Raw genomic sequence first — 13591 nt, forward strand, 5'->3', positions numbered from 1 at the left:
TAGCCCCAACCCTAACTTTAGCCCCAACCCCAACACTAGCCCTAACCCTAATGGGAAAATGGAAATACATTTTTTTAATTTTACCCTAACTAAGGGGGTGATGAAGGGGGGTTTGATTTACTATTTATAGCGGGGTTTTTAGCGGATTTTTAGGATTGGCAGCCGTCACACACTGAGCGACGCTTTTTATTGCAAAAAATATTTTTTGCGTTACCACATTTTGAGAGCTATAATTTTTCCATATTTGAGTCCACAGAGTCATGTGAGGTCTTGTTTTTGCGGGACGAGTTGACGTTTTTATTGGTAACATTTTCTGGCACGTGACTTTTTTTATCGCTTTTTATTCCGATTTTTGTGAGGCAGAATGACCAAAAACCAGCTATTCATGAATTTCTTTTGGGGGAGGCGTTTATATTGTTCCGCGTTTGGTAAAATTGATAAAGCAGTTTTATTCTTCGGGTCAGTATGATTACAGCGATACCTCATTTATATCATTTTTTTTATGTTTTGGCGCTTTTATAAGATAAAAACTATTTTATAGAAAAAATAATTATTTTTGCATCGCTTTATTCTGAGGACTATAACTTTTTTATTTTTTCGCTGATGATGCTGTATGACGGCTCGTTTTTTGCGGGACAAGATGATGTTTTCAGCGGTACCATGGTTATTTATATCCATCATTTTGATCACGTGTTATTCCACTTTTTGTTTGGGGGTATGAGAAGCGTTGTTTTTTGCCTTTTATTTTTTTTTTATTTTTTTTTTTTACGGTGTTCACTGAAGGAGTTAACTAGTGATATAGTTGTATAGGTAGGGTCGTTACCGACGCGGCGATGCTAAATATGTGTACTTTTATTGTTTTTTTTTATTTAAAGAAATGTATTTATAGGAAGAATATTTTTTTTTGGATTTTTTTTTTTTTTGGGGGGGGGGATTTTTTTACACATGTGAATATTTTTTTTTTACACTATAATATTGCCTTAGGGGGGTTGGGGGGGGGGGGGCGCATCGTGTTATAGTGTAAGATCGCTGATCTGTCACTTTGCTGTGCACTGTCAGATCAGCGATCTGACGTGCACTTCTCCTGGCGCCTGCTCTGAGCAGGCGCAGTGAAGCCACCTCCCTGCAGGACCCGGATGCCGCAGCCATTTTGGATCCGGGCCTGCAGCAGCGAGGAAGGAGATAGGAGACCCTCGGAGCAACGCGATCACATCGCGTTGCTCCGGGGATCTCGGGGAAGCTCGCAGGGAGCCTACTCCCTGCGCGATGCTTCCCTATACCGCCGGCACACCGCGATCATGTTTGATCGCGGTGTGCCCGGGGTTAATGTGCCGGGGGCTGTCCGTACGTCATATGTCAAAAAGGGGTTAAAGGGAAGGTACCGTGTTTGTAGATCATTAATAAATCACTGTAATGTAGCATAACATGCTGTTATAACCAAGTTTTAAATGCATGTGAAACAGATTTCGTGTGTTATATGAGTTTAAAGAAGGAACTGGGGGCTGACATCTTGGTTTCACAGCAGTAGCACGACGCTATCAGTGTCATATTACGGCACCCCATGGACATAGGGTCAGCGGAGGTCTAACATTGCAGCAGCATTAGCATTGAGCTGGGCACGCCTCTGTGGGCTGCACAACTCACTGCTGTAGGTGTGACTGGCCGCCATTTTATTATAGCCCAGTGCTATCTGCCAGCTCCACTTACTCTCTATCGCAGGACAGAAGCGCTCATTGGAGCCGGAGGATGGAGAGTGGGGAGTGCGGGTGATTTACCCTGTGCTTCTCTGTACTCCAGTCCAGGCAGTCACGTCCTCGGCAGACATCCTCTGCTCCTCACATGCTGCCCTGTGTGCTTCTCCTGCTGTGTCTCCGCCTCCCCCTCACACACAGTCCCTGTGATCTCTGGTAAGCTGCATTCACAGCCTGCAGAGCGGGAGTTGACACCTGGAGAGAGAGCAGGACAGCTGACAGGATAGGGATTAAGGTGGGGGAAGGGAGGATGGCAAGAATGTTATTCACAAAACAGGAGAGAAGTAGCATGCCCACAGCAGGGATCATATATCCTTCCCCCATATATCTCCTCTGTGATCTCCCATAGGCCAGCACACTGCTCTCCTGAAAGACTCTGTGCTGCAGTCACCCTGTTCCTTCCCCCATATATCCCCCATTGTGACCCTGGAGGTGACTGTCTCTCCATATGGGTGCTGTCTCTCTCCCCATGTGTGCCCTCCATCCCCCTGTGCCTGGTCGCTCTCGCTCCTATGCACTCCTCTCCCCTGCATGTCTCTCTCCCCATGGGTCGCTCTCCCTCTCCCCCTGCATGTCTCACTCCCCATGGGTCGCTCTCCCTCCTATGCAGCCCTCTCCCCCTGCATGTCTTTCCCCATTGCACACACAGCTCAGTGCGTGCGATAACAGGAGCTGCGGGGGTCATGCTGTCACATGTCAACGTGACCCCACAGCTGTGACTGTCACCTGCAGTATGGCGGTATTATGTGAGAAGTTTTTGGCGGTATTATATGAGAACACTATGGCGGTATGTGTGATCTATACGATGGTATTATATGAGAACTATATGGCGCCATTGTGTGATCTATATGGCGGTATTGCGTGAGAACTATATGATGTTTATTGCCTAGGAAGGGGTTAATACCCATGGATCTTCCCAGGCTATGATTATCAGCCCGCAGCTGTACATTTAACCTTTATCGGCTATTAAAATAGGGGGACCCCCCAAAAAAACGACGTGGGGACCCCCAATAATTCATAACCAGAAAAGGCTATGCAGACAGCTGCGGGCTGATGTTATTAGCCTAAGAAGGGGCCATGGATATTGCACCCCCCCCCCCTTCCCTGGCTACAAACGCCAGCTCAAAGCCACCTCTGAAATGACTCATCTCTAAGATGAGCCAATTCCAGCACTTAGCCTATCTCTTCCCACTACCCTGTAGAGGTGTCATATGGGTAATATTTGTGTGGTTAATATTGTAAGGTGACATCAATACAATACCTTTGTATTGTAAGGTGACATCAAGCCGGCTAATTGGCTAATATGAATGTATTCACTATTCACATTATATTAATATGGATATGTTTATGGTAGCACCCGATTATCCCTCAATTCCCTAAATAAGTAGTGGGCTGCAGTTTCCAGCATCCCTTAATATCGTATCGGGTCCTGTTGTGCGCATGTCCTCTGTGGCACAGTCCGGAGCATCACTGATGGCGACTATGGATGACACTTGCGTTCCAATGACGTCACTTTGACATGGACGCTGACACGCAGTGTTACTCCCCCCTGCCGGAAGTGATGCTAGTCCCGGCGTGCAGTTCCGGAGACATGCGCTGGTGCTACAGGTTCCGGTACGAATAGGTATTTAATACCGGCCCACACACATTGTATCACCGCACCTTGACAAAGAGCAGCGAAACGCCCGTTGGTAGCGGCGAGACACGGGTCCGGCACCATACTACTATATGGGTAAGCATTCCTGACAAGCACTGCTATATACTATAATGTCGCCACCATGCAATGAATCTGTATTTGGTTAACACACTTTATGGTGGGTTATATTGTGGATGCTTCCCATAGTAATTATGAGCACTAGGCACTTTATGTTTTTATGACATTTTGCCGGTATTCCTGTGACTGACCTGATCCCTCTATATGTAGTTGTTTGTCATACTAGTTTGGTACGTTAATAACTGATTATTTAATAAACCTAATCCGAACAAACGGGAGCAAATGCCAATATAAAATATTTCAAAACTTTATTATACACACTTTTAAATAACAAAGTACAAAATAATTAAAATTATGAAGATACGACTGCACAATACAGCCGCTGTGTTCATACTTACTGTGATTATATTGTGGCACTTGCCTTTTAATCTGAGCACGGCACAAGTCTATTTGGAGTCAGGTACCACTGTGAACAGCCTTAACACCAGTATATGGGAATTGGTAATTTTGCTGTATTCTGTGGATCATAAGAGACAGACCCGGTCTCTGCACTTTGCACTTAATCAAGTTAACAATTTCCAATAATTATTTATGCAGGGTATCTGTATCATAGGGATATGTGTTTTCTGTGTATAGCCTTTTCTAATTCTTGTCAAACATATTTTAGATAGGATAGATTAATTTTAGGGAATATTTATATTGGAATGGTACACTAGTTTAGTAAGGTTATGCATAGCTAGTTCCCAGCATATATGTGATGTTTAGCCAAATGGGCGTTAACTTACGACTATACTAAGGATTTGTATGGGGTGTGCTACTTAGTGAGGCGGCTGTATTGTGCAGTCGTATCTTCATCATTTTAATTATTTTGTACTTCGTTATTTAAAAGTGTGTATAATAAAGTTTTGAAATATTTTATATTGGCATTTGCTCCCGTTTGTTCGGATTAGGTTTATGCATTGAGGTGGGAGACGCCACATATTGAGCCTATGTTCTATGTATGGGTGATTATTTAATAAACTGATATACATTTTTACAAATTTTGGACTGAGAACTCCGTTTCTTTTTGGGTATTACTGCATTCAGGAGTGTCCACTTGAAAGAGACTGCCTGAGACACAGGGTCATGGTGACGTGTTTCTTGGGCATCATAATATCAAAAGTGTTCTATTTGGTTTGGATTTATTTTATAACACTGCCCATGTAGTATATAGCAGCCACGCGGTATATCACGCAGCCCACGCGGTATATCACGCAGCCCACGCGGTATATCACGCAGCCCACGCGGTATATCACGCAGCCCACGCGGTATATCACGCAGCCCACGCGGTATATCACACTGCCCACGCGGTATATCACACTGCCAAAGAAAAACAAAGAAAAAGATATGCACACTATGGGATCAACCATACGTAATAAATTTTATTTAGACAGATCACTACAGACAGAGGCAATAAAGAGGACAAACAATTAAAAACATTTAAAAACTAGATGGACCAACTCGCATCCCCCAGGACACAATAATACAAAAGTACCAAAATGGACCAATATAGCAATACATATAATGTACAAAATGATGTGAGGGGTATAAAATAAGACAGCACTATCCAACAATAACCATGAAAATCCCTAATTCCCCCGTGCTGCCAGCTGACCAAGCCCCTTATGCCACAGATCCAAGTGTACCCGGCAATCCCTAACAATCAAACAGACATGAAAAAATGTCAATAATAAGTCAAAGTAATAATACAAATGACATGTCTGTATCCCTCCTTAATGGTAACACCCCATACCATACATCACCAAATAAGAGGAGGTATAATCCTAGCCACATGGGAGCTGGTATCCTAGTGGTGGGGATACATAAGTATACCCTCTGAAGGGGTGCCGAAAATAGCAGACACACAGGATCGTGTGTCGCTTAGTACAACCGAGGTATGTCAGGGGATAGCCGAGAGAGTCCAAAGGGGGGTGGAGGCCCACCTTCTTCTGCTTTTGCCGTATGACACTGCCCACGCGGTATATCACACTGCCCACGCGGTATATAGCAGCCAGGTAGTATATAATGCAACCCACGCAGTATCTAACACAGCCCACGCAGTATTTAGCAGTGTGAGCACCATATCCCTGTTAAAAAAAATTAATTAAAATAAAAAATAGTTATATATTCACCCCCTGGGATCCAGCGAAACTCTGGCGATGCTGTCCCGATGCGCGCGCGATGCGACCGCCAGCTTCCGTTCCCAGGATGCATTGCGAAATTACCCAGATGATTGAGATCTGCCGGCCAGCACCAACCAACAATAGGAAATTTTTCCTATTGGTTCATTTTGATCACTGTGATAAAGCCTATCACAGTGATCAAAATAAAAAAATTAGTTAATCAACCCCTCCCCCTTTCTCACCCCCTTACTCAGTTAGGTAAAAAGATTTTAAAAAGTATTGATTTCCATTTTTTCGCTAGGGTTAGGGTTGGGCTAAAGTTAGGCTTGGGATTACGGTTAGGGTTGGGGTTAGAATTGGGGGGGGTTTCCACTGTTTAGGTACATCAGGGGGTCTCCAAACGTGACATGGCGCCACCATTGATTCCAGCTAATTTTGCGTTCAAAAAGTCAAATGGTGCTCCCTCCCTTCTGAGCCCTGACATGCACCCAAACAGTGGTTTACCCCCACGTATGGGGTATCGGCGTACTCAGGAGAAATTGCACAACAAATTTTGTGGTCCATTTTCTCCTGATACCCTTATGAAAATGAAAAAAAAAATAGTTCCACAGTAAATTTTTTGTGAATATTTTTTTGTGAAAAAAGTAAAATGTTAATTTCTTCCTTCCACGTTACTTTAGTTCTCATGAAGCACCTGAAGGGTTAATAAACTTCTTGAGCGTGGTTTTGCGCACCTTGAGGGGTGCGGTTTTTAGAAAGGTGTCTCTTTTGGCTATTTTCTGTTATATTGTCCCCCACCCCAAACTCACATCAAATATGAGGTGTTCCTTTAAAAAAAAAAGGTTTTGTAAATTTTTTTGGAATAATGAGAAATTGCCTAACAAAAATATTATGTTTCCAAAATTGTGCTGATGTAAAGTAGACATGTGACACCACTCTCTGATTTGTGAACAAAAACTAAACGTTTTAAAATTGCAAAATTTTCTACATTTTTGCCAAATTTCCGTTTTTTCATAAATAAATGCAAATTATATAGAATAAATTTTACCACTGCCATGAAGTACAATATGTGACGAAAAAACATTCTCGGAATCAGTGGGATCCATTGAATCGTTCCAGAGTTATTGCCACATAAAGTGACAGTGGTCAGAATTGTAAAAATTGGCTTGGTCATTAAAGGGACACTGTCACCTGAATTTGGAGGGAACAATCTTCAGCCATGGAGGCGGGGTTTTGGGGTTTTTGATTCACCCTTTCCTTACCTGCTGGCTGCATGCTGGCTGCAATATTGGATTGAAGTTCATTCTCTGTCCTTTGTAGTACACACCTGCGCAAGACAATCTTGCCTTGCACAGGCGTGTACTATGAAGGACAGAGAATGAACTTCAATCCTATATTGCAGCCAGCATGCAGCCAGCGGGTAAGGAAAGGGTGAATCAAAAACCCAAAATCCCCGCCTCCATGGCTGAAGATTGTTCCCTCCAAATTCAGGTGACAGTGTCCCTTTATGTAAAAAAACACCATAAGGCTGTGTGCACACGTTGCTGATTTTTTGCGTTTTTTTCGCTATAAAAAAGCTATAAAACCGCAAAAAAACAGCATGCATTATGCATCCCATCATTTAGAATGAATTCCGCAATTTTTGTGCACATGATGCGTTTTTTTCCGCAAAAAAAAACGCATCACGGTAAAAAAAGCAGCATGTTCATTAATTTTGCGCATTTCCCACTATATAATGCATTGGGAAATGTCCAGAAAAATCTGCAAAAAAAAACGCGCAAAAAACGCATGCATATTTCTTGTATATTTTTTCCAGAAAATTTCAGGTTTTCCTCAGGAAATTTCTGCAAGAAATCCTGATCGTGTGGACATAGCCTAAGAGGAAAAACCTCCACTATTCTAGACAAAAAAAAAACCAGATGCTTACCTGTCCAGGGCCTCCAAACAATTGCACTAACCAAGGTGCAGCGGACCCAAATAAAGATGGCAAATACACAGGTGCAATAATAGCGATAAGGCAGCCAGCCTACAATCAGGAATTGGCCACTTGGCACACCTGTGCAAAATGATCTGTATGTGGCGTGTTCACACAGAAATGCAGATCATATGGCTCACAGCCTATTAATGACGCCATATAGCGGGCCAGCCATTGCTGACTAATGCATCCTGTGTGTACAGAGGCCACAGTTTACAGAGACCTCTAGGGCCCAGCTGCACTCTGAAAAGATATGAAGTGCACAAAAACAAAACAATGTATGCAAAGAATTGGTTGGTATTATGGCCACAATACTTTAGCCGGCAACCCACGTCAAGGGTCCTTACATATTGCCAGTCCTAATCTAACAAAAAAACACCATAAGAGGATAAACCTCCACTATTCTAGACAAAAAAACACCAGTACACAGATAAACACTCTAAGCAGCCAGCCCACAATCAGGAATTGGCCGCTGGGCCCTAGATGGCTCTGTAAACTGTGGCCTCTGTTCACACAGGATGCATTACTATAGCCCGCTATATGGCGTCATTAATAGGCTTTGAGCCATATGCTCTGCATTTCTGTGTGAACATGGCCACATACAGATCATTTTGCACAGGTGTGCCAGGCGGCCAATTCCTGATTGTAGGGTGGCTGCGTTATCGGTATTACTGCACCTGTGTATTTGCCATCTCTATTTGGGTCCACTACACCTTGGTTAGTGCAATTGTTTGGAGGCCCTGGACAGGTAAGGCTACTTTCACACTAGTGTCGGCCCATCGCAGTGCGTCGGACCGACGCATCCTGTGACAACGCAGCACAACGGGGGCAGCGGATGCATTATTACAACGCATCCGCTGCCCCATTGTGAGTTGCGAGGAGGAGGGGGCGGAGTTCCAGCTGCACATGCGCAGTCGGAAATGGCAGACACGACGCACAAAAAATCGTTACATGTAACTTTTTTTGTTCCAACGGTCCGCCACAACACGACGCAACCGTCGGACGACGGTTGCGTCGTGTGGCAATGCGTCGCTAATGTTAGTCTATGGGGAAAAAACGCATCCTGTAGCCGACTTTGCAGGATGTTTTTTCACCAAAACGACGCATTGCGACATGCGTCATACGACGCTAGTGTGAATGTAGCCTAAGCATCTCTGCCTGTGTACTGGTGTTTTTTTCTGGTCATTAAGTACTAACTTGGCTCCATCACTAAGGAGTTAATGGGGTGTTGTCATCTTTGACATTGATCAGGGTATGCTCTAATTGTCTGATAGATGTGGCAACAGTCCGGGGATCCCACCAATCCAGTCCCCATGATCTGTACAGTGCTGCAGAGCACTGAGTGTACAATGTTACAATTACTAGATAATATTATAACAGTGTGACTTTTTTTTCTTCCCCCCCACTTTGTCTAGCTATGAACCAGAGTTATTTCCAGGTCTGATTTACAGAATGATCAAGCCAAGAATTGTTCTACTGATTTTCGTGTCTGGAAAGGTTGTATTGACTGGTAAGTCAAAATCATAAGCCATGTGTCCTGAAGGGGCTGTCTGCTACTTGGAAACCCCCTTTTTAAATATAGTAGGGCCCCATTTAAAATAATAATGCTATATACTCCCCTGCCGAACATGCACTACTCCAGCGATGTTGGCGCTGTGTTTCCTGTTGCTCGTGTCATTGCGCGAGTGCAGCGTTTACAATGTGGAGAATGTCATCCGAGCCACGACATGGCGAGAACAGTGCTGAGCAGCAGGTGAACATTCACAGTGGGATTAGTTTATATGGAGCACTGTTGCATTTGCAAAGCGTCTATTTTTAAATCTTTTTTTTACCATGTCACAATCTATATTCGAAGGAAAAAAATGGCAATCTTTCAAGCTCCAGACTGGCCACTGGGGCTATTTTATACTTGTCTTTATCAGGAAAAGTTTACATCAGTTTATTTAGATTAGAAGTCAGCATTGCAATGACAGGCAACAATGACCCGGCAGCTTGAACAGTGTGAAAATGGATCCAGCTCACACACCAGGGTGTTGAGAAAAATCTCTCATTCGGCTTTATTTGGAAGAATTCTTTTTAAAATGGTCCAACATCAATTAGGACGTCTCAGACAACATTGCAGATGTAAACTAGGGGGTGATGTATGAGAAGAACATGCGCGTTTCGAACAATACAGTTCTTGAACACTGGTCACATGGCATAAAGCCCCACTGAAGGCTTAGGCTATGTGCACACGTTGCGGATTAGGCTTAGGATTTAGAATTTCTGGTGCGGATTCAGCCTTTCCTGGCAGAAAACGCAGCTGCAGATTGGTTGCGTTTTTTGTGCGGTTCTGCAGCGTTTTTTGTGCGTTTTTGTTTTTGTGGATTTGCTGCGTTTTTTACCCCTGCGGTTTTCTATAATGGAATGGGTACAAAAACACTGCAGATTCGCAAAAAAGAAGAGACATGCTACTTCTTTTAAACCGCAGCGGTTTTTCCGCAAAATGTGCACAGAATTTTTTTTCTCATTGATTTACATTGTACTGTAAATCAATTGCGGATCTGCAGCGTTTCTGCACTGCAAAAAACGCTGCGGATCCGCAGAGAATCCGCAACGTGTGCACATACCCTAAAATATACTCCTACTTGATTAATGAAATGGAACACACATGAGGAAATCACGTCAATGCAAATAAGGCTACGTTCACATTAGCGTTCCGCTAATGTGCGTCGCTGTTGCAGCGGCGACGCGCCCCTATGTTTAACATAGGGGACGCGTGCGTTTTTTGGGTGGCGTTTTTCGACACGTGCGTCGTTTCCGACAAGTTGCATTTTTCGTGCGTCCGATTTTCGTCAAAAAACGACGCACGCGTCGCAAAACGCAGCGTTTTTGCGCGCGTTTTTTGTGCATCGTGCGTTGCGTCACCGACGCACCGGCGCGCAACGCTAATGTGAACGTAGCCTTAAACACACAAAGAAGCTGCACAAGAAATGCTTCAAAAGACATTACAGAGGTATGGGTGGGTTAGAGTCTTGCAAATATTGCACTGAACAAGTTATACCAAAAGCATACTGAACAAATAGTGAATATAAATGTTACAAAAAATATCCAAACTAAAGAGTCTGCTTTAATTAAACTCTTATGAGATGTATCTAGATATAATATTATTAACATCTCATATGTGAAAGCATGTCTGTGGAAAAAAAAAATATAAAAAAATATATATTTTTTTGCAAACCATGCTGACATTGCTTTCTATCTGCTTAGGCATATAATTATTATTTTATTATTATTATGCATTTTTATAGCGCCATTTATTCCATGGCGCTTTACATGTGAATACGGGGCAGATATAGACAAGTACATTAAACATGAGCAGATAACAAGGCACACGAGTACATAAGGAGGGAGGACCCTGCCCGCGAGGGCTCACAGTCTGCAGGGGGTGGGTGAGGATACACTAGGAGAGGGAAGAATATAATAGTGAATATATTATGAAGACTATGTAAGCTGACACATCTGTAATTGTAGAGTGTGTGTTTATATAAACACTAGATGGTGGCCCGATTCTAACGCATCGGGTATTCTAGAATATGCATGTCCACGTAGTATATTGCACAGCCCACGTAGTATATTGCACTGAACAAGTTATACCAAAAGCATACTGAACAAATAGTGAATATAAATGTTACAAAAAATATAGTAACATAAAGTAGTATATTGCCCAGTCACGTATATTGCCCAGTCACGTATATTGCTCAGTCACGCAGTATATTGCCCAGCCACGGAGTATATTGCCCAGCCACGCGGCATATTGCCCAGCCACGCGGCATATTGCCCAGCCACGTGGCATATTGCCCAGCCACGCGGCATATTGCCCAGCCACGCGGCATATTGCCCAGCCACGCGGCATATTGCCCAGCCACGCGGCATATTGCCCAGCCACGTGGCATATTGCCCAGCCACGCGGCATATTGCCCAGCCACGCGGCATATTGCCCAGCCACGCGGCATATTGCCCAGCCACGCGGCATATTGCCCAGCCACGCGGCATATTGCCCAGCCAGGTTTGTCACAGGTTTATTATTATTTTTAACATTACATTTTTTACTATTGATGCCGCATAGTCAGCGTCAATAGTAAAAAGTTGGGGACACACAGGGTTAATAGCGGCGGTAATGGAGTGCGTTACCCGCGGAATAACGCGGTCCGTTACCACCGGCATTAACCCTGTGTAAGCGGTGACCGGAGGGGAGTATGCGGGCGACAGGCACTGACTGCGGGGAGTAAGGAGCGGCCATTTTCTTCCGGACTGTGCCCGTCACTGATTGGTCGTGGCAGCCATGACAGGCAGCTGGCAAGACCAATCAGCGAATGAATATCCATGACAGAAAGAAAGGACAGACGGAAGTGACCCTTAGACAATTATATAGTAGAAGACTGCTGTTATAAACCATGGATGAAGATATGTCATTGATCATCCACTATGGCAGTAACACATCGTCTGAACTAACAATGTGACAGTTTCTCGCCTGAGATTAAAACCCAAAGGAAAATATGTGTTCAGAGAAAAGATCCAAAATGCTTCTTCATTACAAAGTGCGCCTGTATGGTCACCACCTCTAATATGTTTGGGTACACGTTCAATTGCATATGCCCATAAGTTAGATATATCACAATTATGGCATTCCTCAAAATGTTTACAATATTAGAAATATTTCTCTTGGAGAATTCTTCTATGTCATAAAGGTCTTCTCTGACCCTGGATTTTAATTTACGGATAGTCAAACCTACGTACTTGAGATTGCATGTGGTGCACTCCATGATGTGAACTACATGATTACTGTTGCAATTGAGGAAACTTTTAATATGAAATATTTTACTATGATCATGATTGAAAAAATAATTACCGTATATACTCAAGGATACATGCATACAAGGATGGGGGGAGAGAGCCGAGCCATGCATACAAGGATGGGACCGGGGGAGCCATGCATACAAGGATGGGACCGGGGGAGCCATGCATACAAGGATGGGACCGGGGGAGCCATGCATACAAGGATGGGACCGGGGGAGCCATGCATACAAGGATGGGACCGGGGGAGCCATGCATACAAGGATGGGACCGGGGGAGCCATGCATACAAGGATGGGACCGGGGGAGCCATGCATACAAGGATGGGACCGGGGGAGCCATGCATACAAGGATGGGACCGGGGGAGCCATGCATACAAGGATGGGACCGGGGGAGCCATGCATACAAGGATGGGACCGGGGGAGCCATGCATACAAGGATGGGACCGGGGGAGCCATGCATACAAGGATGGGACCGGGGGAGCCATGCATACAAGGATGGGACCGGGGGAGCCATGCATACAAGGATGGGACCGGGGGAGCCATGCATACAAGGATGGGACCGGGGGAGCCATGCATACAAGGATGGGACCGGGGGAGCCATGCATACAAGGATGGGACCGGGGGAGCCATGCATACAAGGATGGGACCGGGGGAGCCATGCATACAAGGATGGGACCGGGGGAGCCATGCATACAAGGATGGGACCGGGGGAGCCATGCATACAAGGATGGGACCGGGGGAGCCATGCATACAAGGATGGGACCGGGGGAGCCATGCATACAAGGATGGGACCGGGGGAGCCATGCATACAAGGATGGGACCGGGGGAGCCATGCATACAAGGATGGGACCGGGGGAGCCATGCATACAAGGATGGGACCGGGGGAGCCATGCATACAAGGATGGGACCGGGGGAGCCATGCATACAAGGATGGGACCGGGGGAGCCATGCATACAAGGATGGGACCGGGGGAGCCATGCATACAAGGATGGGACCGGGGGAGCCATGCATACAAGGATGGGACCGGGGGAGCCATGCATACAAGGATGGGACCGGGGGAGCCATGCATACAAGGATGGGACCGGGGGAGCCATGCATACAAGGATGGGACCGGGGGAGCCATGCATACAAGGATGGGACCGGGGGAGCCAT

At 45.0% G+C, this 13591-nt stretch overlaps 1 protein-coding gene across 2 annotated transcripts in view; it reads left to right on the plus strand.

Annotated features, from left to right (window-relative positions):
* Positions 1-13591, plus strand: part of TBP (TATA-box binding protein) — a 70748-nt gene that overhangs the window by 40970 nt on the left and 16187 nt on the right. For both annotated transcript variants that reach the window (XM_069769292.1, XM_069769293.1), the window contains one exon: positions 9018-9112. In XM_069769292.1, the coding sequence (XP_069625393.1) occupies positions 9018-9112 (95 nt within the window). The remainder of the gene's footprint in view (positions 1-9017; positions 9113-13591) is intronic.

Source organism: Ranitomeya imitator, chromosome 5 (genome assembly GCF_032444005.1).
Source record: "Ranitomeya imitator isolate aRanImi1 chromosome 5, aRanImi1.pri, whole genome shotgun sequence".
NCBI classification, from domain to species: Eukaryota; Metazoa; Chordata; class Amphibia; order Anura; family Dendrobatidae; genus Ranitomeya; species Ranitomeya imitator.